This window comes from Rhinolophus sinicus, chromosome 7, assembly GCF_057876585.1.
Source record: "Rhinolophus sinicus isolate RSI-liver-muscle chromosome 7, RSI-T2T, whole genome shotgun sequence".
Lineage (NCBI taxonomy): Eukaryota > Metazoa > Chordata > Mammalia > Chiroptera > Rhinolophidae > Rhinolophus > Rhinolophus sinicus.
Window position 1 is genome coordinate 8,559,118 of NC_142507.1, and position 23,347 is coordinate 8,582,464.

At 37.6% G+C, this 23,347-nt stretch overlaps 1 protein-coding gene across 26 annotated transcripts in view; it reads left to right on the plus strand.

Annotated features, from left to right (window-relative positions):
* The window catches only part of STAU2 (staufen double-stranded RNA binding protein 2), a 223,830-nt gene that overhangs the window by 17,768 nt on the left and 182,715 nt on the right, over positions 1-23,347 (plus strand). For 15 of the 26 annotated variants that reach the window (XM_074319223.2, XM_074319221.2, XM_074319237.2 and 12 more), the window contains 2 exons: positions 11,770-11,929; positions 16,050-16,185. In XM_074319223.2, coding sequence (XP_074175324.1) covers positions 11,770-11,929; positions 16,050-16,185 — 296 coding nt within the window. Of the gene's footprint in view, positions 1-3,568; positions 3,700-11,769; positions 11,930-16,049; positions 16,186-23,347 lie in introns of all 26 variants that reach the window. The other 11 variants (XM_074319216.2, XM_074319213.2, XM_074319212.2 and 8 more) reach the window with 1 other exon arrangement.

Sequence of the window (23,347 nt, forward strand, 5' to 3'; positions counted from 1 at the left end):
CTACCTTATTTTGGTATGGTTTGAAGAGTGCAGGACGTTTTGTAAAGATACAAGAATAGAGTGTATCTTAAAAAATAGAGCATATCTATGTTTTGTTGAGTATGCAGATACTATAGGTATTATAAATAGCTATTTACCGCTGTTACTTATTAAAGTTATGGAGAGTTACATGTAAACAAATTTCATATCAACAAAAGTAGAAAATGAGAAATCTTAACTAATTTATGTCACACGTGGGAATTTTTCAGTAGAAACAAACTTACGATGTTATAAGTCAGTGGACAAAATAATAAATACATGTTTTATACAGAATACTAAAGAAGTATGTTTGTATGGACAAAATCAACTTAACAGACTATTTTAACTCAGAACATAATAGCTTAGAAAAATACGCAAATAAGTTTATAAAACCATGCCAATAAGTGGCAGCAATATCCAAAATGAGGTCTTAACCGCCATATAGCATTTGCTCTCTGAAAAGCAGTCTTAGTTTGTGAAATCCGTTATCATTAATTTTATTTACTTCTAAGTAGGCGTCTATTCCAGTCACCAAATTGACTTGAAACCTATTTCAAAATATCTTCATTGAGGACATTCTTAGGTCTCTTGAAGATGTACACCTATGCAACAGTGTATGTATGTCTCATTTTTTTGTACTGTTGATGTTTCTAAAAAGTTATATAAATCAAGTTTATTGATCTCAATTTTTATAGACCAGTTTGTTTATGCTTTTATCAAAATTTTGGTTTAATTTTTAAATTAATTGCTCTTATCACTGAGCTCTGTTAAGTAGTTAATATTAATAAGATTTCTGATTAGAAGAACAGCTATTTAAAATTTTAATCATTTTGTGAAACAAATCATTTCAATTAGGACTAATTATTTTTAAATGTACCCACTTTAAACATTTGGATTTTAGCTGTAAAGTTTGATCAAGGTGAGATCATGCATGTGTTTTTCACATCGTTCACACCAAAACTTCAGTCACACATTAAAAGATTTTATTGGATTCATGTTATTTTTATGAAGCAGAAAGTCAAAATTAATGGAATATAAGTTTAACACCATATTATTAGTTAGTACTTTTTAAATATATTTCAAGGCTACGCTATTAAAATTTTTTGTGCTATAAAATTATCACGTTATGCTTGCAACGTGCCTAGTAGTAGTTTTTACATTGTTAACAGATGAATGTACAGCATCACTGAAGGTATGAAAATTGGACAAACTATAAGTGCTATTTCTGTGTTATGCAAAATTGGCTGATTTTTTTTTTTACCAGACTTTTTACCAAATATTCTCATTTTTAGCAAATTGTCATTCTTCTTTTGCTTTTTGATACTCAGGTAGCTGTGTTATCTATTATACTTGAGTATTTAATGGCATGGTGTGCAAGGGCCAAAATTGATTTTAGCCCCAGGTCACCTTGTGTTTTATATAGTGACTGAGTTTCTGGCACAATTTATAAAATATTTATTTGAATGATACACAATGGAATAAGTAAAATGCAGGTTTCCTCAAAACTCTTGATGTACACTTGTCTTTTTTGTGGTGTTCCAAAAAGTAATGATTACTAGTTTGTTTGTTTTTTTTCCAGTTTGCAAGCCACTTAGAATGGCTTAATTGTAGAATCAGCTGTCCTCTGTATTGGTCCTACAGTTGTTTGCTCAGATTCTCTTTCCTTTTACTTATTCCCTATTAGATATTTATATAGTTTTCTTAAAAAGTAATTTCTTAATCATAATGCTTGGGATCAAATTATTGTACCAAATAATTGGTCCTGTATTTAAAGAGTATTAAAAAAGTTAAAAGAATACCATTTTCTACATTAATCCTTGCCATGGAAAGTTTGTAGATGAAGTTCCTAAATCTAGTTATTTCCACTCACTTAATGTATCCTCTGTACATTGTGACTGCAGTTTAATTGAGCAGGAAGTAATCGACTTGCATGTTTTAGCACTGATTAATAGGAGATGAAAGAAAAACTAAAAAGCAGTTAAATGTGTCTATAAATGAGATGAAGGAAAAATGTAGGATAAAATAATTTCATATAGTATTAGGAAAATATTCTGAAGCTGTAATAATAATTGCGGTAGGATTTAGAAAATCAGACATTTAAAAATCTTAACCTCATAACAACCTGTGAGTTAACTAGGATAGATTTACACCCTTATTTTACAGATGAAGACTAGAATTCTTAATAAACTTAAGTAAAAATTATTAAGGTCTTGCGGGTTAGGAAAGGATTTCTTAAATAAGGCATAAGAAGCACAGACCATAAAAGAAAAGATCGATAAATACAATACATAAAATAATCAGTAGAAAAAAGGACAGAAACAATTCCCAGAAGAGAAAATGCAACTAATCAATAATACATGAGAAGATGATTAGCCTTGCTTGTAATCTGAAAAAAGTAAATAATATCCGGGAAATTAAAATTAAATTAATAGTGGGGAAAACAAAAAACAATATTGGGATCAATTTGTCAAGCATCAGATTATCAAAAATTACAATACTTGACCATACTGGACGTTTTCAATATTGATGGGAAATGGTACTTCTCATGCTGCCCAGGGAAGGTAATGGGGTCCAGTCATTGAGTGTGTTTTTACTTGGAAGAGTGAAGAACTGGAACAACCTAAAAGTAGGGGAGCGGATTAAGAAATGGACATGATATTGTGATGCAAATTATATAGCAATTAAAAGTAATGCACTGAATGTAAGTTACAATCGCAAACATGTAATGAAGAGTGAGGAAAGTTGTGAAAATGATATTTTTATTATATACTCTTTATGTGACTATAAACCCACATATATCAAGACTATATGTCTTCATGGATATACATGTAAAAAAATGCATGTAAATGTATTTTAAAATATTCCAAGAGGATATATTCTAAATTCATATAGTGGTGTTTCTGGAATAGATAAAGGGATTGGAACTGGAAGGTAATGATGCTAAGGACATGGGCATTTGTTAAATTATTTTTTTCTACTTCTTACTTTCAAAATTGTGTTTAAAAAATCAAAAAAGGAAGTTACTTCAACATAGTAGTTGAAAGAGCTAGTACTTAAATTTAGGACTTCATTCCCAAGTCTGGAGCTTTTTCAATTAATATGCTGCTTCAAAATGAGAAGGAAAATTAAGATCAAATGATAGAAAAGGTAGACAAAATTGAGTTTTATAGCAATAACAGTCAAAATTATGTGTTTATGCTAAAAGTTTTTGAGAGGAAAGGGAAGTTACAAAATAAGTTAAAAATTATTATAATTCTATATTATTTTAAAATCTTTAAGCATGCTGTTATATATATATATATATATGTATAGAGAGCAACTTAAGTACTTAGGAAAAAAGTTACCTTAATTTATTGTTTAAAATGTGATACATATTTCTGTTGCATGTGATGGAGTCCATTAGATTATTTGAATTTTTTGTATAAAATTCATGAAGATAATTTAATCTAAATATACAATCTGACTTCAGTCTGAAAAAAGTCAAAATTAGCTTTTCTTCCATTTTGTAAAGTCAAGAATGACAAAAACTTTACAGCCTTTTTATTTACAGCTTCTCTCCAAGATAAAATGGCAAACCCCAAAGAGAAAACTGCAATGTGTCTGGTAAATGAGTTAGCCCGTTTCAATAGAGTCCAACCCCAGTATAAACTTCTGAAAGAAAGAGGGCCTGCTCATTCGAAGGTAAGGTTATGAAGCGAGGTGGTGAGACATGCTTATCAAAGCCTATCAGATTTAGCATGTCAGGTTTTAATTGTGCTTCATTTTGGGGGTGGGAGCAGCCGATGGCCTGAAGGCTCTTAGATCTGTATTAAAAATATTGCAAAATCTCTATACAACTTGGTAGCTCGTTATGTTTTACAAAGCTCCTTCAGAAACAGTACTTTACAGAAACCTTAACAATACCAGGAAACGCGGAGTTTTGATTTCCATTTTGTAAATTAAGAAGCTCAGGCACAGAAAAGTTAAGTGACTTGCTTCATAGTTCCTAAGTGCCTGGGCCAACACTTGAATATGTTCTTTGGCTCCCTGCTGCAGTGCGCTTTCCATTAAATCACCACTGCCCTGGTGATAAAGGAGGCAGAGCAAGTACCGCGGCGGTTACCTAGTCAGACTGCTTTTCCATGGTTTAATTCTGAGATTCACCACTGATAAAAGTTGTATAAGCACTACTGCTATTATCTATGCATTCGCTTGTGTTCTTCTTTTAAATGGAAAGGCAGTTTCTGTATCGCCTCATACGTATGTGTTTACATGTATACATGTTATAAAGAAATCTGTAACTGATGCATTTGTGTTTCAGCTCTAATTCATCATTTTCTTGGGACATTTTAACTTGAATATTGGAGAGGATGCCGAACATTGATTTTTGTATATAAATGGAAGCTGTTGGTTCTGTAAAAGTTGGGTAATCTTTGTAAAGCGAATAGCTATTGGATTATTTCATTGTTTTTCTAGCATTCCCTTCAAAGAAGGAAAATAAAATGAAATTAAAATCTGTCCATTTTGTTTCCTGTTCAAGGCTTTTATGAAGGATTTCTGGGCAGCGGTTCATTTGTACATATCTTTTGTGCAGAGAAAAAGGCTATGGTTCACCTGTCTGGTCATGTATCCTGACTCGCACACACATTAATTCATACCCATTTCGTGCTCATTTTCTTTCTGCCTTAATCCTGTTGAACTGTTTGCATTGCTTAGAACGGTCCATGTTTCCTCCCGTCGCTCCGCCTTTGCCTGTGTGGTAGTGTCTCTGTGCCTGGAAAGTCCCTTTGCTCTTTCTCATTTCTGAACACTCAGCTCATGTATCACACCCTCCAAACCTCTGCGAAACTTCCCTGATCCTCCTCAGGGCCTCCAGCACCACCTACAGCTTTCTCAGGTGTGTCCTGATGGTCCTGTAGTGTGAGGATATAGGATTGCCAAGGCCAAGGCTTCTTCCGGAGACATGGCCCCAGCACTTTGAACTTTATGTTAATAGACTGACCCCCTATGTCTCCTCATGTCAGTCACCAACCTCTGGCTGATTCCATCACATTTCTTTGTTGTTGTGTTTTTGATTTGCATTTTTAAATTAGTTTCGGGTACAAAACAATGTAATAGACATTTACACCCCTTACAAAGTGATAACCTCCTCCTTCAATCTGCTACCCCTCTGACATCGTATACAGCTGTTACAGTTCCACTGACTCTATTCCCTATGCTGTACTCCACATCCCGTGACCATATATATATATATAAAATTATAGTTGACATTCATTATTATTCAGCTTCAGGTGTACAGTGCAGTGATCAGGCACCTAAACCGTCCCTGAGGTGGTCTCCCTAATGAGACAAGTGGCCATCGGATACCCTACAAAATCTTTACATTGTTGATTATATTCCCCAAACTGTCTTTTGTATCCCTGTGACAGTTTTGTGGTTACCAATTGTACTGTCTTGTCCCCTCACCTTCTCCCTCATCCCCATCGCCCTCCCATCTAGCAACCCTCAGTTTTCTCTCTGTCTCTGAGACTGTTTCTGTTGAGGTTGCTCATTTATTCTAGTCTTTAGATTCCACATATAAGTGAGATCATATGGTATTTGTCTTTCTCCGTCTGACTTATTTCACTCAGCATAATGCCATCACATTTTTCATGGCTCACTTTCACTTTCTGTAACACTCATCCTGCTTCCATTTTTGGTGATTTTACTGTCCAAATAGAGGATCGTTCCAACATGCGTACCTTTCAGTTTCTTGCACTTGTCCCGTCACCTTATCTTCCACTCTCCTCAGCCACTCCTTCCTGTATCACATTCTTGACCTTGTCATTACCAGTAACTGCAAGACCCTTCATAATTTTAACGACGTCAAGCATTCATCTCTCTCTGATGCGTGCTAATTTTCTAGTTCATTCTCTCTAGTAGTTTGACTTCAGTACTCCTTCCAGACCACAGATCCCTTGATTGCACCGTTGTACAAGTCCTCACTTCCCTCAGTCCTCACATGGTTCCTCATCCAGCTTCAGTTCCCCGTGCCTCGTACGTACCCTCAGCAATCTTGTCCCTTTTGGTTGGTGCTTGCATCAAAATCCCAACCTAAAATCTGAATTCTGCCTTCCCTTCTGAACTATGGATGAACTGCCTGCGGAGGCCAACCCCGCTATTTCTGTACTAGTTTCCAACCCCTCTCACCGTTCTAGACCATTCCTCCAGCTCCTCTCCTCTTCCCTCCCCTCCCCCCCCCCCAATTTAGTGTTTCAGTTTTCTCATCTGTAATTTGAGAAATACAATACCTGCTCTAGTGCGGTATAATGGAATGATGATTTGTCAATTCTTAGCAATTATGTTGATGATGGAGGTATCCAGATAATTTTATCATTGCTTGTGAGTAGCGTATAGGTTTTAAAAAAAATCCTCGGTAAAATATCTATTGAGTATTTACTATGAGACAGGCACTGTGCTTCCTGCTCTGCCCTCTTCTGTGATGTCACTCTGTGTATTCTGGTTGTAAGTCCTTCATTAGATACATGCTTGGCAAATATGTCCTCCTAGTTTGTGGCTTTTCTTTTTTTTTTAACAGTGTTTTTTGAAGAGCGGTAGCTAATTTTGATGAATTCCAACCTATCCGTTTGTCCTCTTATAGATTGTGCTTTTGGTATCATATCTAGGAAATCTTTGCCCCATCAGAGATCATACGATTTTCTTCTATGTTATCTTCTAGATATTTTATAGTTTTAAGTTTTACACTAGGTCTTACATTTAGGTCTAATTGCCATTTTGAGTTACTTTTTGTATGTGATGTGTGATATGGACCAAGGTTCATTTATTTATTTTTTGCATGTGGATGTCTAATTGTTGAAGAGACTGTTCTTTCTCCACTGCATTGCTTTGGCCCCTTTGTCAAAAATCAGCTGTCTATGTATGTGTGTGTTTATTTCTGGAGTCTGTGCTATTCATCTATGTTCCTGTCTTTATGCAAATGCAATACTGTTTTGATTACCGTAGCTTTATAAGTCTTGAAATCTGGTAGTATTAGCCCTCTAATTCTGTCCTTTTTCAGAATTATTTTGGCTAGTCTACATTCTGTGCATTTTACTATGAATTTTAAAGTCAGCTTGTGCATTCTATGCAACACCCTGCTGGAATTTTGAATAAAACTGCCATGAATTTATAGCTCAATTTGGGGGAAAATTAACAGGTTAGAAAACACCAAAGCTTCCAACCCATTAACAACGTATATCTCTCATTTATTGACATATTCTGTAATTTCAACAATATTTTGTAGTTCTCAGTGAACAGGTGTTTCACATCCTTAGGTTTATGTATTTCATATTTTTGATGCTATTGTACATGGTATTGTTTTTTTAAATTTCAATTTCGAATTGTTTTTATTAGTCATTGCTGATCTATAAAAACATTGATTTTTATATATTTATATAGTATCTTGTAATCTTGCTAAACTCATATGAGTTCTAGTAGCTTTTTAAAAAAGATTCTGTTGGGTGTTCTACATGCCATTTGTTAATAAAGACAATTTTAAATCTTTCTTTGCAATCTGAATATCTTTTATTTATTTCTCTTGCCTGATTGCATTGGCTAGAACTTACAGTGTAATATTGAATAGACATGGTGAGAGCAGATAGCTCTAACTTGTTTTGTATTATTTTATTTTCCTTAGTAGTATCGTACTCTGGTTTTGGTATGAAGGTGATGCTGGCTTCATAGAATAAGTTGGGGAGTGCTCCTTCAGTTTTTGGGAAGAGTTTATGAAAATTGGTATTGTTTCTTCCTTATATATTTGGTAGAATTTATCATTGAAACTGGGCCTGGAGTTTTCTTTGTGGAAAGAGTTTTAACTACATATTCAGTTTCCTTAACATATGTAGGGCTATTTGGGTTATGCATTTCTTCTTGAATGAGCTTTAGTAATTCGTCTTTCAGGGAGCTTAAGTTGTTCAGTTTATTGGCATAGAGTTGTTAAAAAAATATTCTCTTGTTATCTTTTTAATACTTTAAGAATCTGTAGTGATGGCACCTCTCTCCTTCGTGAAACTGGTAATTTGTGTCTTCTCTTTTTTTCATGATTAGTCTGGCTAGAGGCTTACCCATTTTATTGATCTTTGCAAAAAACCAGCTTTTGGTTTTATTGATTTTTTTTCTCTCTTGTTTTTCTGTTAATGTTTGTTTTTATCTCTGTTACTTTCTTTTTTTCTGTTAACTTCAGATTTTGCTCTTTTTATCAGTTTGTTAAGATGGAAGCTGAAGTTAACTTATTTAAGACTTATTTTCTAGAATAGACATTTAGTGCTAGAAATTGGTAAATGTTTTATGAGAAATTAAGAGCTAATGTATATTCTGTTCTGTTTGGGTGGAGTGTTCTAAAGCTGTCAACCAGGTTATATTGGTTGAGTGTTGTTCACGTCCATCTCCTTTGGACTGCATGGTAATTGTTATATCAGTTATTGAGAGAGGGGGTACTGAATCTCCGACTGTAATTGTGGCTTTTCTATTTCTCTTTACAGTTCTATTAGTTTTTACTTCATAGATTTTGAAGCTGTGTTATTAGTAGCCTAAATGTTTAGTATTGTTATGTCTTCTTGATTAATTGGCCCCTTTACAAGCCTTGTGAAATGACCTTTGTTATCATTGGTAATAGTCTTTGCTCTGAAATCTACTTTGTCTGATTTTAATAGAGCCGTTCTGACTTTTCATAGATTTATGTTAGAATGGTATATTTTTTCTATCCCATTACTTTTAAACTATATGTGTTTTTGTATTTAAAGTGTATTACCTGCAGGTAGCAGTAGTTGGATTTTGCAGTTTAACACACTCTGCCTTTCAAATGGGGTTATTTTATTTACACCATTATGTTTTAATTTTCACATCCATCTTGTGTGTTCTTACTAGCCTCATTTCACTAAAGAAATAAGAAAGCAGAGAGCAAGAATAAATAACTTTGCCAACCTTGCACATAGTAAATGGTCGAGCTATGACTTAAACTCATAAATATGTAGTGTGTAGGATTCCTACTAAAAATTATTGAATTTTTATTGTAGTGGGATTCTTTTCCCCCCTCCAGTTTAATTGAGATATAATTGACATATAATATTGTATTCGTTTTAGGTGTTCAATGTAGTAGAATTCTTAAGGAGGTTTCCAAAAAGCAGAGGATTGATTTGGGAACATTTATGTTTTATAGACTGTTCATGGTGATGGTGGTAAGAAAGTCATGATGGGAAAATATTATGTTAAGAGAATGATGTTAGGATGGTCTTTTAGAAGTTTAGGGGGGAGATATTGATATTTTTCACTAAGACATTGGCACAGAGTATAAAGAGAGGAGGCCAGATCTGAAAAACACTTTTTGATAAAACAAAGTTTGATAATTGGATGCAAGAGAGAATGGAGAGAGAAATAGAAGAGACGAGGAAGACCGCTCGTCGGTGTCTGGCCTGTGAGACTTGGAAAATGGTGACGTCTGGAAGATAAGGGGGCAGGGAAAACTAGAGGCAGGAAGTAAATGAAGTATTCCGAGTCTGAGTTTGTAGGGCTTTAGGCTTGGTGTTAACAATAGAAATTGCAAGGAACAGTTTTGAGATGCTGTTAAATCTTAGGAAGGCAAGGATAAACAAAGAAGCTATTGAGGTTTTGAACCTGAATTAATGGAAGAATAATGGATGGGACATTCTGGAGTGTGAGCTGATTTGGACAGTGGAGGATATGTGCTTTGTGGCCGAGTTCTTTGTTAAATACTATAATTTGAAGAAATCAAAGAGCTAGTCATTGAAACATTGTTTTAAAATTAGGTAAATGTATTAAAGATATATTTTAGCTACATATTTTAAACTAAATCAGAAAACCAGAAAAATCAATCAGTTTTAACAGAAATATACCATGTTTTGCCGTGTACAATGCGCACCCACGTTTTTGGCCCAAACTTTCAGGGAAAAGTCTTTTGTTTTAATTTTTTAATTCAAATTTTTATTTGTTTATATTTAGGTACTTGTTTTTTGTATTATAAAGGAATTTTAGCATTTATTTACTTTTTAAAAATATATTATGGTACAAGGAATTTTATGTAACAATTAATTACAAAACACAAGAACAGATACAAAGTACAAGAAATTTTAGGTACTGGTAACAACTTTGTGATATTTACACATCATAGAAGGCCAAGAACTCTTTGTCGGTGCAAGTTTGTTGTAAATTCAACAAAACTGATGATTCTATTCCAGGGTATTATTTTGCATACAGATATAGTTATTGATTTTTAGAGTTACACTTTTAACTCATAAGCATAAATAAAAGAATTAGAAACATTTATATAGATACGGAGTTACTACTATCCGCGTATAATGTGCACCCTTATTTTTCCTTCACAAATTTGGGCAAAAAGTGCACATTATACATGGCAAAATACGGTACATATTCTGACTTTCAAGTGATTATAAATATTTTCCAACTCTGTATTTTGAAGAATTGAAAACCGATAGGAAAAATTGGAAGGGTAGTACAATGGGCACTCATGTATCTTTCAGATTTACTGATCATTAATTTATTTGCCACACTTTTGTTTTTTCCTTTCATGATATTGTCGTTTTTTGAAGTGTTTTGGCCAGTTGTCGTATAGAATATGCCATAATCTAGATCTGTGTGATTGTTTCCCTATGATTAGATTCAGGTTAAACATTTTTGGCCAAGAATATTACAACTCCTCACTGGATCATATCAGGAGGTACACGGTGTCACTTTGTATGATTATTGATGATATTAACTTCAATCACTTGTTTATGGTATTTTCTACCTGATCTCCTTCCTGCAAAGAAACATGTGTTTCTTTATAATTAATAAGTAGTTTTGGGTTAATGTTTTGTATTCCTAGAAAGCAGTAAGGTATATGCAGAGTGAAATAGTGGGTTGTGTGAGTATCCTTTAAATCGATTCTAAATTTCTAAGGTGAATAATAGATTTGGGCTCTTATGGAAATATGGCATGAATGGAAGGTTAGGATGTGCAAGGGAAAGAAAGGTGGGTATGAAATGCAGATGGGCTGGTGGAGGCTTTGTGCCGTGCTAGCCCGGGAACAACTAGGTTTCTGAGCTGGTGTTGGTTGGGGTGGTGCAATTGGGTTTGGCTTTTAGAAAGATAGTTTCAGCAGCAGTCAGCTGGGAGATTATTACATCTAAGCCCAAGATGATGAACGACTGGCTTCAATGCAGTGTCACTGGCAGAGAAGAGAGAGATGTGAGAAGTACTTACGATGTTATACTGTACAGAATTTGGGGGCTGGCTAAACTTTGGTTGTGGAGGATTGAGTGTCTTGGTGACTTAATATTTGATAGAATTGCCTGACTCGTTGACTAGATTGTGCTAAGTGTGAAGTTGAAGGAATTAGATTTTGTGAAGCGTTGCAGAGACCGGGCCTTTTTGGTTCTCTTACAGTTGCTCTTACTCTTGTGCTTATTCTGCTTTTTGGAGGACTATTTGAATGACATGAACAATATGATTCTATTTCGGGAAGTGGCTTCTTCTTGATTTATTCTACTCAAAATGTCCATGGAGAGCTGCCGTTGAGCCTTTGGATGGCATAGAACAGAATCTGGCACAATCTCTTGAAGTTCTTTCCCTGGGTAGAACGAGATTTTTGTTGCAGTGATCTGTAAGGACACCTCGAGCTCTAAAATGTTGATTCTATGGTGTATCTATTTTTCGCTCAGGCAGCAAATTTTATTTTCTGAAAAATTTTAACATTTGTCTCTTTCCTGTTTTTCCAAGATGTTCTCAGTGCAGCTGAGTCTTGGTGAGCAGACATGGGAATCCGACGGGAGCAGCATAAAGAAGGCCCAACAAGCTGTTGCTAATAAGGCTCTGACCGAATCGACGCTTCCCAAACCAGTTCAGAAACCGCCGAAAAGTAATGTTAATAGTAACCCAGGTACGGCCCACGCTCGTTTCCTTCTGTCGTGCTGCTGTGTCCTGAGTACGCTGGTCTCTGTATTTCCCTTTAGCGCAAGCCAGTTGTGTGGTCAACAGGTACTAATAGCACACACACAGAAAGACAGCTGAATGATAGCTCAAGGTGAGAGAATAACGAACGTAGTTATAATTATTTCAGAGATTTGCTTTAGTGGATGCTTTACAAAGGTGCATTACTGACTTTTTAAATGTTGGTGAGAAGAAATTTGGATACAAAGAACAGAAAATAAGACTGAAGTTTTTCCCTAAAGTTAGGATAGAAATGATGAGTTTCTCTTTTTGAATATATACTATGTAATTTAATTATTAAAATGGTGATTCTTGTTTTTAGTTTAATAAAACATTATAAATTTAGCCCTAAGCATCTTCTTACTCTGTTTGTTGGTGTAGAAATGGTTGATATTCAGTTTAGAACATATATATGAAGTTTATTAAGCAACCCATGAATCCAAAAAAGCCCACCTGTGTGTAACATAATGCTAAGTGTGAATGTTCTAATTGTAAGCTGCTAAACCTCTAATTTTAAGCTCCTCTGATTGCATACAATACCAACATGCTGTGTGCAGTGATCTGTTGGGAAGAGGCAAACCTGTATTGGACGTAGTATATGAATTTACAGCACCAAATTAATATAGTTTCCTAAGTTTAGTACCAGCCCTCCATCCATTTACTCATTCATTAACTTGTTAATTCAAGTGGTTACCTTCTGACCGATATTGCTTTAAGTATGTTTGTGATGGAGTGAAAACAGACATTTTGCCTGCCAACAGTAACGCTATAATCTATTTGATTATAGTTCACATGCTTATGCTCACGATCCAGCCAGATACTTACGTCTTTGTCCTGTGGCACGTGCCAGGTGGACAAGGTCTCCTCTTGCAAGGTCTGCTCTGTCTAGAACTACATGTCTCTAGTATTGCTAGTCCTGTTTAACTGATTCCAGGATTTTTAAAGTAAGCTTCCATCAGCCAATATACTATTGCAGTAAAGAAAAAGACCGATTCAGTTTGGAGTTGGTAAGAGGCTACCTACTTATTTACTTTAAACAAATCTCTTTAGATTACCGGTTGGTCAGTAGCACCACGCCACTACCTCTGTTTGTGAAGAACTTAACTTTTAGATATCGAAGAGGTATACAACAGAAAATTTGACAGTTGTATACGTAAAACACATAACTCAATGGTAACGATTAAGGACCAAGTGAATAATAACAGCCGTTGCTATTGTAAGTAATGGTGAGTAATGGACTGAAGTAGTTGAGCTGAGCTACGGGCCTTGAGTGGAGGGTCGGCAGCTGTATAGAGGAGGGTGTTCCACTCAGGGATGCTGTGAGGAAAGGCTTTGGAATTGGAATCTGGATGATGGGTTTGGTTAAAAACAAACTGTAGATGGTGTTGAATTAGAGCAGGTAGGTGACTGTGAAGGATAAGACTGGAGATGTGGGAGCAGATTGTGAGGGGCTGGAATGCCGGCATGAGGAGATGAAACCTGCTCGATACAGCAGGTCCTCGAAGAACATCGCCTTGTTGACCGTCTTTTGTTAGATGTAGGGACTTAACTCTTGCCTCTATCAATTATCCAGTAGATAACTGGTTTCCTTCTACATCGTTTCACTTAAGGCTGCAGAACCTATGACCATATTAAGTAAGGACTCAACTGTAGTTTGGGGGATTCATATTTATGAGCTGGTATGTGATGTGTTCAAAAGAGCATTTTAGGAAGTTCAATTTGACATGTGAATGGAAGGTGGAAAATATTAAGCGATGATCAGTTAGGAAACCACTGCCATAGTTTCTGGGTGAAGAAAGAAGAGGAGAAACTCACATGCATGGAGTCCTACATGCCTGTACTCTGCGAGTGTTGGACGTGGCAGTAGGAAGGGAACTGGTTGACACCATGCCAGTGAACAAGCGCTCCAGGCGTAAAGTGTGAAGCAAGGGCAGTGTGTGCTGACTGTAGGTCAAGTCCATCTTGGAGGATTACACAGGAGGTAAACCAGCCAAGGCTCTGGAGGAGGGAACCAGGAGACAGTCTGAAGGGCCAGTGGAGATAAGAGTTTCTACCATTGAATGTTGCAGTGAGCTGAGACAGTGAGTAGATTTTGGGGCGTAAACTTTTAAATAGAGTATAATACTACGTACCGGCAAGTGCACAAATTGCAGTTGTAGCGCCTCGATGTTTTGCACTGTGAACGCTTCACCAGGACCGCAGGTGTCAACAGCACTCGGAACCCTCCCACCTGTCCCTTCCGGTGGCTGCACAACCCCAAGGGAACCACTGTTCTGCTTTGTCGTCTTAGGTTCCTCGTGCCTGCTTGTCGGAATTATACACCACACTCTTTGTGATAGTTTGTTTTTCTCCATGCTATGTTCGTGAGTCAGCAGAATAGATAAGCTGGTCTATTCATTCAGCAGAATATTATTCAGCGACTTAAAAGCGTTTGCAATACTGATATTCAACAAAACCAGTGTGTTGAGTGAAAGAAACCAGACATAGTGGTACTCAGCTCTGAGCAATAGACAGAGCTCATCTGTGATGACAGAAGTCAGAAGGGTTGGCTTGGGGAGGTAGGTCTTGACTTGAAAAAGGTGTGAAGGACCTTCTGGGTGATGGAACTGTTCATATCTGGATGTCTCATGAATGGTGGTCTCATGAAGGTTTACATGGGCGGTAATTCGTGGAGCTGTATGGTAAGGTTTGTGCAGTTTCCTTAGCCTTTGGTAAAATACTGTAAGCAAGCAAGATGACAGATCCCTTTATGCTTGACTTTCTCCCCCTCTGCCCAAGTGTGTGTATTAAATTAGGGATTTCGACTAATTGGACTTAGTATTTAGGTTGTCAACTTTTCTTTGTTGTTTTTCTTATCCATGTCCTTTTCTTTTTTGTCTCTTCTTTTGTCCTTCCACCGCCTTTATTTCTCCCTTCTTCGTTAGTTGAGTTCCTGTTCCCTTACACTCTTCAGTGATGTCACATGGATTCTTTAGAAACGGGACATGAAATGAGCAGGTTATTGACTCTTGATGGATAGTTTGTGCCCTGGCGCGAGTCACTCATTCGTGTCAGGCTCTCCAAACCTCTGCTAGTGCTTGACGCCTCTCCCAGTTTCTCTGCTGCAAGTCAGCGGACCCAATTTGTAGGCGATGAAGGGAGTCTTACGTGTGTGGTACAAAAGGCACAATTAAAATGAAGTAGTACAGACCTTACATTGCAAATAAATTTTACTTTGTATGAAAGCTTTAGATTCATTTTTTTGTGGTTTGTTATATGGAACATATGTCCATGTTTTACTAAATAACCTCTTTTGGTTCTTAAAAGTAACTTGGCATAATAATTTTACATTGTATGTTATTTATTATGGAATTTTTCAAACTTTTGCAGAAGTAGAGAGAATACAATAGTGGAATCTCCCTGTACCCGTTACCAGATTCAACAGTTAACTACCCACCCATGGGGGCCAGTCTTGTTTCTCATCTACCTCTCCTCTGAGCTATTTTGAAACTACTCTTAGATATATGACTTCATCCATAAATGCTTCAGTATGTATCTGTAAAGGTTATCTACAGAAAATGTTATTTGGGTTACTTTGTCTTGTTATTGGTTATAGAAAAAATGTGGAATTTATATTTATTAGATAAATCCAAGAATTACTGATGACCTTGTATTCATAGCTAATTTTAGTTGCTTGGTTACCAAAATATAAATAAAAATATTCACAGATGATTATGTTTTTAATGATTAAATAATAATAAGCGTGCTTGGTTAATTAATATTGAAGTTTACTACTTTCTAATATCCAAACTGATCGATCTATGAAATCTTGTGTTTGCCTTGCTGTATCACTATAAAGTTGAATTTTTGGTTATTAATATACAGAAAATGTTGCAGAAACCCTAAATAGATCTCATTAGAAACAATTTTCTTGTTGATGTAACTTGTTTATGATGCCCTTAGAAAATCAGACAGATGGGCTATCTACTTCCACCTTCTTCCATGGTAATTATCTAGAATATAAACATAGCTTGCACGATTTCTTACGGAAATATTTCACTTGCATGCCTTTAATATGTTTTTTTAAACAGGTAGCATAACTCCAACTGTGGAACTGAATGGACTGGCTATGAAAAGGGGAGAGCCTGCCATCTACAGGCCATTAGATCCAAAGCCTTTCCCAAATTATAGAGCTAATTACAACTTCCGGGGCATGTACAATCAGAGGTTTGTATGCCGTTTTTGGTTTTGTTCTTATTTATTATTTTATGGATATTGTAAAAGTTTCTGAAACTCAGAGTATTTTTTTATTATAATGAATGTTCGCCTTGAGCAGTTTGCATGGAATGAGGTAAATCAGGCTTACAGGGAATATTTAAAGGAATAACTAAAGAAATAACTGGTTTTCAAGAACTAGTTTTCACTGAGTTATGAGAGCCCTGTATCGTCGTAGGTGGGACCACGTTTCAAAGTCACTCCGCAGTGGGTGCGGACTGCCCAGCTGCCTCGGTCACTTCGTCACAGTCAGATGCTGAGTTTAATTACTGGCTTTCTTTACTTGTTCGAATACATTGCAAACATGAGTGTTTATAATTTATAGGAAATTTGTTGGAAGGATTTACTAAGTCTTTCTGCACATTGCATAATTGTGTGATAGTTACCAGTGTAACAGGAGTTTCTTTTACAAGCATGGCAGAATTTTTTAAAAAGTTTATTTTGTTTTTCTGATCATTTAGAGAAGTCATTTAACTCATTGTAGAGAATGTAAAAATGAAGAAAGTTGAAAAGAAAATAAATAATTTGCAGTCCCAGAATTGACCACCTTTAATGTTTTGGTGTACTTTATCTTTTTATACTTTGCATATAAATATAACCAAATTGAAGTTATCCTTTATGGCAATTTCTATGGTGCTTTATGGAGGTATATATGAGCGATAAAATGCACACATCTTCAGTGTCCATCTTGATGACTTTATTTTACTGTCTTATTTCTCTATCTGTGTATTTATACTTTATTTGATGACCTTATACGTGTGTATATCCTCATGTGATCACCACCCAGATCACGACCCAAGATGTTTCCATTCACCCTGAGACTCTCCTCCTCCCTGATTGCATTTGTTACACCTCTCCCTGAAGTAACCACTCTTCTAGAACCATAGTCTAGTTTGGCCTGTTGTTGAACTTCCTACAAATAGACTGATACAGTATTTACTCTTTTGTGTCTGGCTTTTTTCGCTTTAGGTTGTGGGTTTTTTTGTTTTGTTTGTTTGCTTTTATTTTTGAGATTCATCCGTGTTGCTCATATCTGGGTTTTGCCCTTTTTTTTATTGCTGATCAGTGTTCCTTTGTATGACTGTATCATAATTTGTTCACCTTGTGTAGGCAACATCGTGCCCTCTTTTCACTTCAGATAGTGGTCATTTTTCATAGCTTTAGTTACTCTTTGAAGAATATTTTTGATGTGTATTAATGTTTCTTATGGCCAAAGTATACTTTAGAAGTACATAAAGAGGTATAAACAAAGAGTACAAACAAAATATACTTGTTTTGGTTATCTAGGTTTCCCTTTTTTTTGACAGTATATAAATAGTGTTGCAGTGAACAATCTTTATATATAAATTTTTGTTCATATCACTGATATTTTTCTTAAAGATAGATTACTCTAAAGGGAAGATTGAGTTAAAAAGAATAATTATTGCCCAATTATATTAAAGTTTGTATTAATTTCTTACAGTATGTTCTGTTACATTCTGACAACACACACTGAGTTTGAACACATTGTCTTGTTTGATAAATTTTGGTTTTATTGATTACTTCTGAGGCTGAACAGTTTTACAGATATTTATTAGTCGTTTGTCCTTTTTGATTTGTCTACTTTAATTTGCTAATTTTTATTGCACTACTTGACCAATCTTCAAATGTTTGTGTGTTGAGGGTATTACAGTAAGTCTATTTTATTGTTTAATTTTCCTGCTTTTGAAAAAGTTGGCTTTTAGTTTTGTATTTGTTTTTAATGCACTACAGTTTTCAATGTTATATGGTCTAATCTGTTAATTATTTTTTTGTGATTTTTCCCATTGCTTTTGTGCCCTAAGAAATTCTTTCTCACATGTGATCAGATATTTGCTGATGCTTTAAATTTTTTTAAATTGAGACATAATTGATTATACGTGACATATAACATTGTGTAAGTTTAAGGTGAATGACATTGAGTTGATATATTTATACTGCAATATGATGGCCATTCTAGTGTTAGTGAATACCTCTGTCAGGTCATGTAATTATTCACCATTCTTCTCGTGGTGGGATGCTGATGCTTCTAAAATCATTCCGTTATTTACTGACATTACAACTCAGTTGTGAGGAGAAGATATTTATTTAGTCTGTACATAATCGGATACATTTTGGGGTCTTGCTTGGTAGTGGGAAAATGACCATTTAAGACTTAGTCCTATTCAGACTGTGAATAACTCATTTAAATATTACTGCTCAGGTTCTTCTCTGAGAAAAACTTGGGCAATCTTAGACTGGGGCCCCAGCCCGCCCCTTCCGTCCCAGGTGTGTGTGGGGGTGGGAATGACTGCAGCGTCCTGAGGAAGGGAGGGGCCCTCTCCTCTGTTGGGCGCCCTGCCTCACGCTCTGGCTCCTCTGCTCTTTGTGGTGATGGCCCTTGTCCAGCAGGTAGTGGACACCTCTCTTGCCTGCCCTGCTGAAACCTGCAGTTGGTGACATGCAGTCCATTTTCCCCCGGTGCACAGTCTTGGAGAAGAGTTATCTACCATCTTCTGGCTGACTTGTTTTAACCCTTAGCCCTCCGTGGCTCGCTGGGAGGTTCCAGCCCATCCTCGTCTGTAGCGTCGCCTTTTCTATCTGTGAAGCATCCATTGGCAGCAGGCTCGTCAGCTTTCACCGTGGTGTCTGCACCGCCTAGGAGGCAAGAGCGACGTAGCATTCGTCTGACAGTTGCGTCACTTTCTCTATTTATGCATAACATAGCCATTGCCTTTCTCGTCAGGCTGAGCTTACCTGATAGAAATCAAACTGTCTGCCCAGGGGATCACAGTAGATATTTGGTCACCTGAGTTAGGGACACCTTGTCTACTTTACTAAAAGCAAGACATTTTGCTTTTAATGTACTATAACGAATAGATTCATGAGGGTATTATATTTAAATGTTTATTGTATTTTGAAATCTATAGTCCTTTGTTTAAATTTTGCCAGAGTTTGGTTAGTGAATGTATTACTGTTTTGAATTTTTTTATTGTGGTGTAGTTGACATATAATTTATTGCTTTTAAACGAAAGAAATCTGGTGCTAAAGCAATGAAAAATCAGACATTAACCGCTGCCCTTAATTGAGCTCAGGTTCTAGGACAGGCAGGCGGTAAGAAGCAGAGGCTCACTGACAGGGTGACGATTTTGACAATGACCTAAAGGAAGAGAGGGAATAAGTGATGTGAATGTCGCAAGAGAAGAGGGAGCATTCCAGCAAGTGCAAAGCCCCTGTCGCGGGGAGCCCCTGTCGCGGGGAGCCCCTGTCGCTGGGAGCCCCTGTCGCGGGAGCCCCTGTAGAGGAGACAAGCTAGCGCATTGATGCGGCCACCAGGAGGCGATGTGGCTGAACAGAGTAAACCAAGGGCAGAGTAGTTCGTTTGATTTTATTTTTTCTCTTTTAGCTTTTCTGTTAAGAGTATTGATATTTTTCATTTGTTGTCAATTCCTAGTTTCAAGATCTGACTTCATGGTTGTCTTAAGGGGTGCAAGAATTTTATTTATGACTTCTCGTGAGGGGAGTGCCTGAGGCCATTCCCATTTCACAGATAAAGTGGACTTTCTTTTCAGATTCTTGGAGAGTCTTGAGAATTTTATATAGACTACAAACGGTAAAAAAGAAAATCGGGAGTATGGGTTAGCTGCCAAGCCATGTTTTAACTTAAAAGCCTCTGCTCACAAAAGGGCAAACTTCACCGTTACTCATTAGGCTGTTAACATTATGATTTCACGTGTGACCTTACTTTGCAGATGATAACACCTGAGTGTGTCCCAGAGAATTTGCAGGGAAAGATCAGAGGAGACTTTTCTCCTTGTCAGATTGCAAATGAGTCAGTAGCTTCTTAATAAGGCAGGGAATGAAAGATTAAGAAGTTTAAGAAACATGTCATTTATAGGGATTTTTGAAAAGGTCCTTTCATTTTCTGCTTAATATTAAGTAATAATTAGGTAGTACCCATGCTGTTTTTTCAGTCTGTTCTTTCCTGGTGAGGTTGCTGCACTTTAACTCATTCAGAGGCCTAAGGGGGGGGTCTCATAAAAAGGCTTTCCCCACCCCCACCCCGTTATGATGGCCGGAGAAAAAGAGATTATTATTATTAAGTAACGGTCTCCCTTTGTTACACCGAAGATGTTTGAAAATGAATGCATCCAGTTACATCTTTTTCTTTATTGGAGACCTTTTATGCTTTTGTTTTCCCACCTTTGTTACAAAAAACAATATACATGATCTCAAGGAATAGAATGGTTGAAATCAGGCCCTCTACAGACTGTCACATTTGTATATTTACAGATGGAGAAAGCGACTTGCTTGGCGGATGACCAGAAAGCCCCTGGCCAGCTGAGGCCGATTGCTAAAGGGCCACGGCTCAAACTAGGTCATGGGAACGTGGGGATTTCTGCCGTGCGTGACGGGGAGGTCTCAGGGAGGTCTTCAGGCATGGTTGGGGGTACGGCCTTAGTATTGTTGTCCCCCCATTTTTAATTTCTCTTTCTAGCTCTTGTCTCATTTTTCTTCTGCCTGACTTTATTTTCAAAGAAACTCACTTCCGTTTGCTAAACCTCATATGCTGCCAAATCCTTAGACTTGTAGTAAGTTTTTGCTTTTGGATAGTTCTTAGAAAAGTCTAGCCCCCCAAAACAAAAACAAAAACAAAAAAAAAAACACCCAAATTTTGAGTAGACTGCCCACCTCAGGATTTATCTTTCAGATGGGATTTGACATGGGAGGCACTTTAACTGGCCGGGCGTGGCTTTGTGGGCTGCCTGATGGAGTCCAAATGCTGGGAAGAGCACAATTATTTTACAGACTGGTTCTCCAGAGGCCAGGATTCGGAGGGAAAAGCATTTCCATTGCAGTCAGAACATTCAGTTCAAATCCGAGTTGTGATGCTTTTAGCCGGGATCTTGGACAGGGCAGCGGACCGCTCAGTTCCCTCGTTTGCTGAATAGGGCTAATCATACCGACTGAAAGGGCCTTTGTGAGGTCTCATTCATTCAGCCAACGTTAACTGAATGCCTCCTCTTGGCCACATGTCGTGGTAGAGTAGAAGCTTTGATGGAAGACAGTCTCCTGGACCCCGAGTCTACAGGAGAGGCAGACACTGAAAAGAAACAGCAACAATGCTGGATGTGTCCCTGTTCTGTGATGGAAACACAGAGGACAAGCACTGAGTCAGGTGGGGCATCAGAGAAGTTTCCTGGAAGGAATGGACACTTGAGCTGATCTGCAAGATCAACTAAGTGTAAGTGTTAGCGAGGGGGAGAACATTTGGGAAAGCAATCTCGCCTTGGGGAACAATGGCCAGGAATCCCGAGTGTAGCTCATTCCTGGCCTTGGAAGCAGATGGTGTGTGTGGGATGAAGAGGCTGCAGTTCAGGCAGGGCACTGATACGGGTCATCTCAGGTGGGAGCCAAGAGGTTTGGCGTTTATCCTGAAGGTGACTGAGAGCCACTGAAAGATTTTAAGCTGAGCGATAAAATAATTGGATATGTTTTAGGAATAGTGCTTTTGGCAGTGTGTGGAAAATCGTTTGGCCAGGCTTAAACTTCTGGGGAGAACAATGAATTACAAGGATGTTGTAATGCAGGCTGAACTCGATGAGAGCCTGGGACAGGGAAGATGGAGGGAGAGGATAGTGCCTCGGTGTTTGCAAGGCAGACGATAGCCCTGGGGATCGACGGAGGACAGGGAGTGGCAAGCATACCTTCCACGTGTCCGGCTTGCTAGTGACGTTGTGGGCAGTGGGAGGGGCTGGCGCAGGTCTTTGGAAAAATGAGGAATCCAGTTTTGCCTGTTTTGAGTTTATGTTACCTGTGAGATATTTAAGAGGAGTCATTTGATCATTCTTTAAATCTCCGGTGAAGGATGTATGAAGAGCATCTTTGGCCCTGAGGGTCTGTTGGATGTACGCGTGGCAGGAGAAACCTCAGGGCCCGGGGCTTCCCGGATAGGCACGTGAAACGCACAAGTGTCTTGCAGAAATGGCGTTGTTTAGGATACACTCTAAGTTTGACTGACTCCTCTGTTCTTCATTTACCTGGGATTTACGCCTCCTTCCCAAAAGTATGTGGTTCTCTTGGTTTGTCTTCATTCAGTTTGGAACAGTTCGCGGCATGCGCCCATGCCACGCTCCTGTCCTCAGGGGTGGTTGGCGTGTTTTGTGTCAAGGCTGCATTCGGTTGCCTTTGGCTAGTATATCGGGTTCCTGCTCCAATCGCTTGCACCTAGGTTAGCAAAGCTGCTTCCTCTTAACATGTGTGGTATGAGTCATAGCAAGTCAATCAAGGAAGAGTTTGGACTGTTTGGCCAAAAAGTTCCTTGTTCTGTGGGCAGAGCCTGGTACCACGAGGCTTCGTGGCCCCCCACATTACCCTGGGAAAGAAATACACCTGGGAGACTTGGACAGGACTTCACAGACTGCTGTGGCTACTACCAGTGGACATTCGATAGGGTGGAATAAACCTTTTGTCGTGTCTGAACGGATTCTATGTCATTATGTTAATTATCAGTAAAAGTAGAAATGACCAAGATTTTAGTTCATGAAGTAGCTGGTACGGGTCATCTCACCTGGTAGCCAGGAGGTTTGGAGTTTATCCTGAAGGTGATTATATATTTCAAAGTTTATGGTGCCTAGGCTGATGACCGGCTGCAAATTATTGTCACATTGGCGTGCTCTTTATTTTGAGCTTGTTCAAGCTGCCAATCTAAGCATTCTTCACTAGTTTGTAACGCCCCTTTAAAAAGCATGTTGTAAAGTAGAACCGTTGAGAAACCGAATAATATATTTGGGTCAGTAGTCGTATAAATAGATATAAACCTGCAGTTCTGCTTCCTGCCACCAGATGGTGCTTGTATCTTGAGAAAACAACATACAGTGGGGGCGTTCACTTTGGTTAGTATTCCAACCCTGGTGGTTAACTGATAAATGAGAGGTTAAAGCGTACGAAATCGCCAAGATTTGACCATTTTCAACCTGTAAATATGTCAGTTTCATATTATTCAACATAAAAGGAAAAAGCCAGCTGCACAACTTGAAAGCCTCTTGGATAAATGAAATAAATGTGAGGTGGTGAAAAATAGGAATTCATTCAAATAGTTATATATAATTTGCCT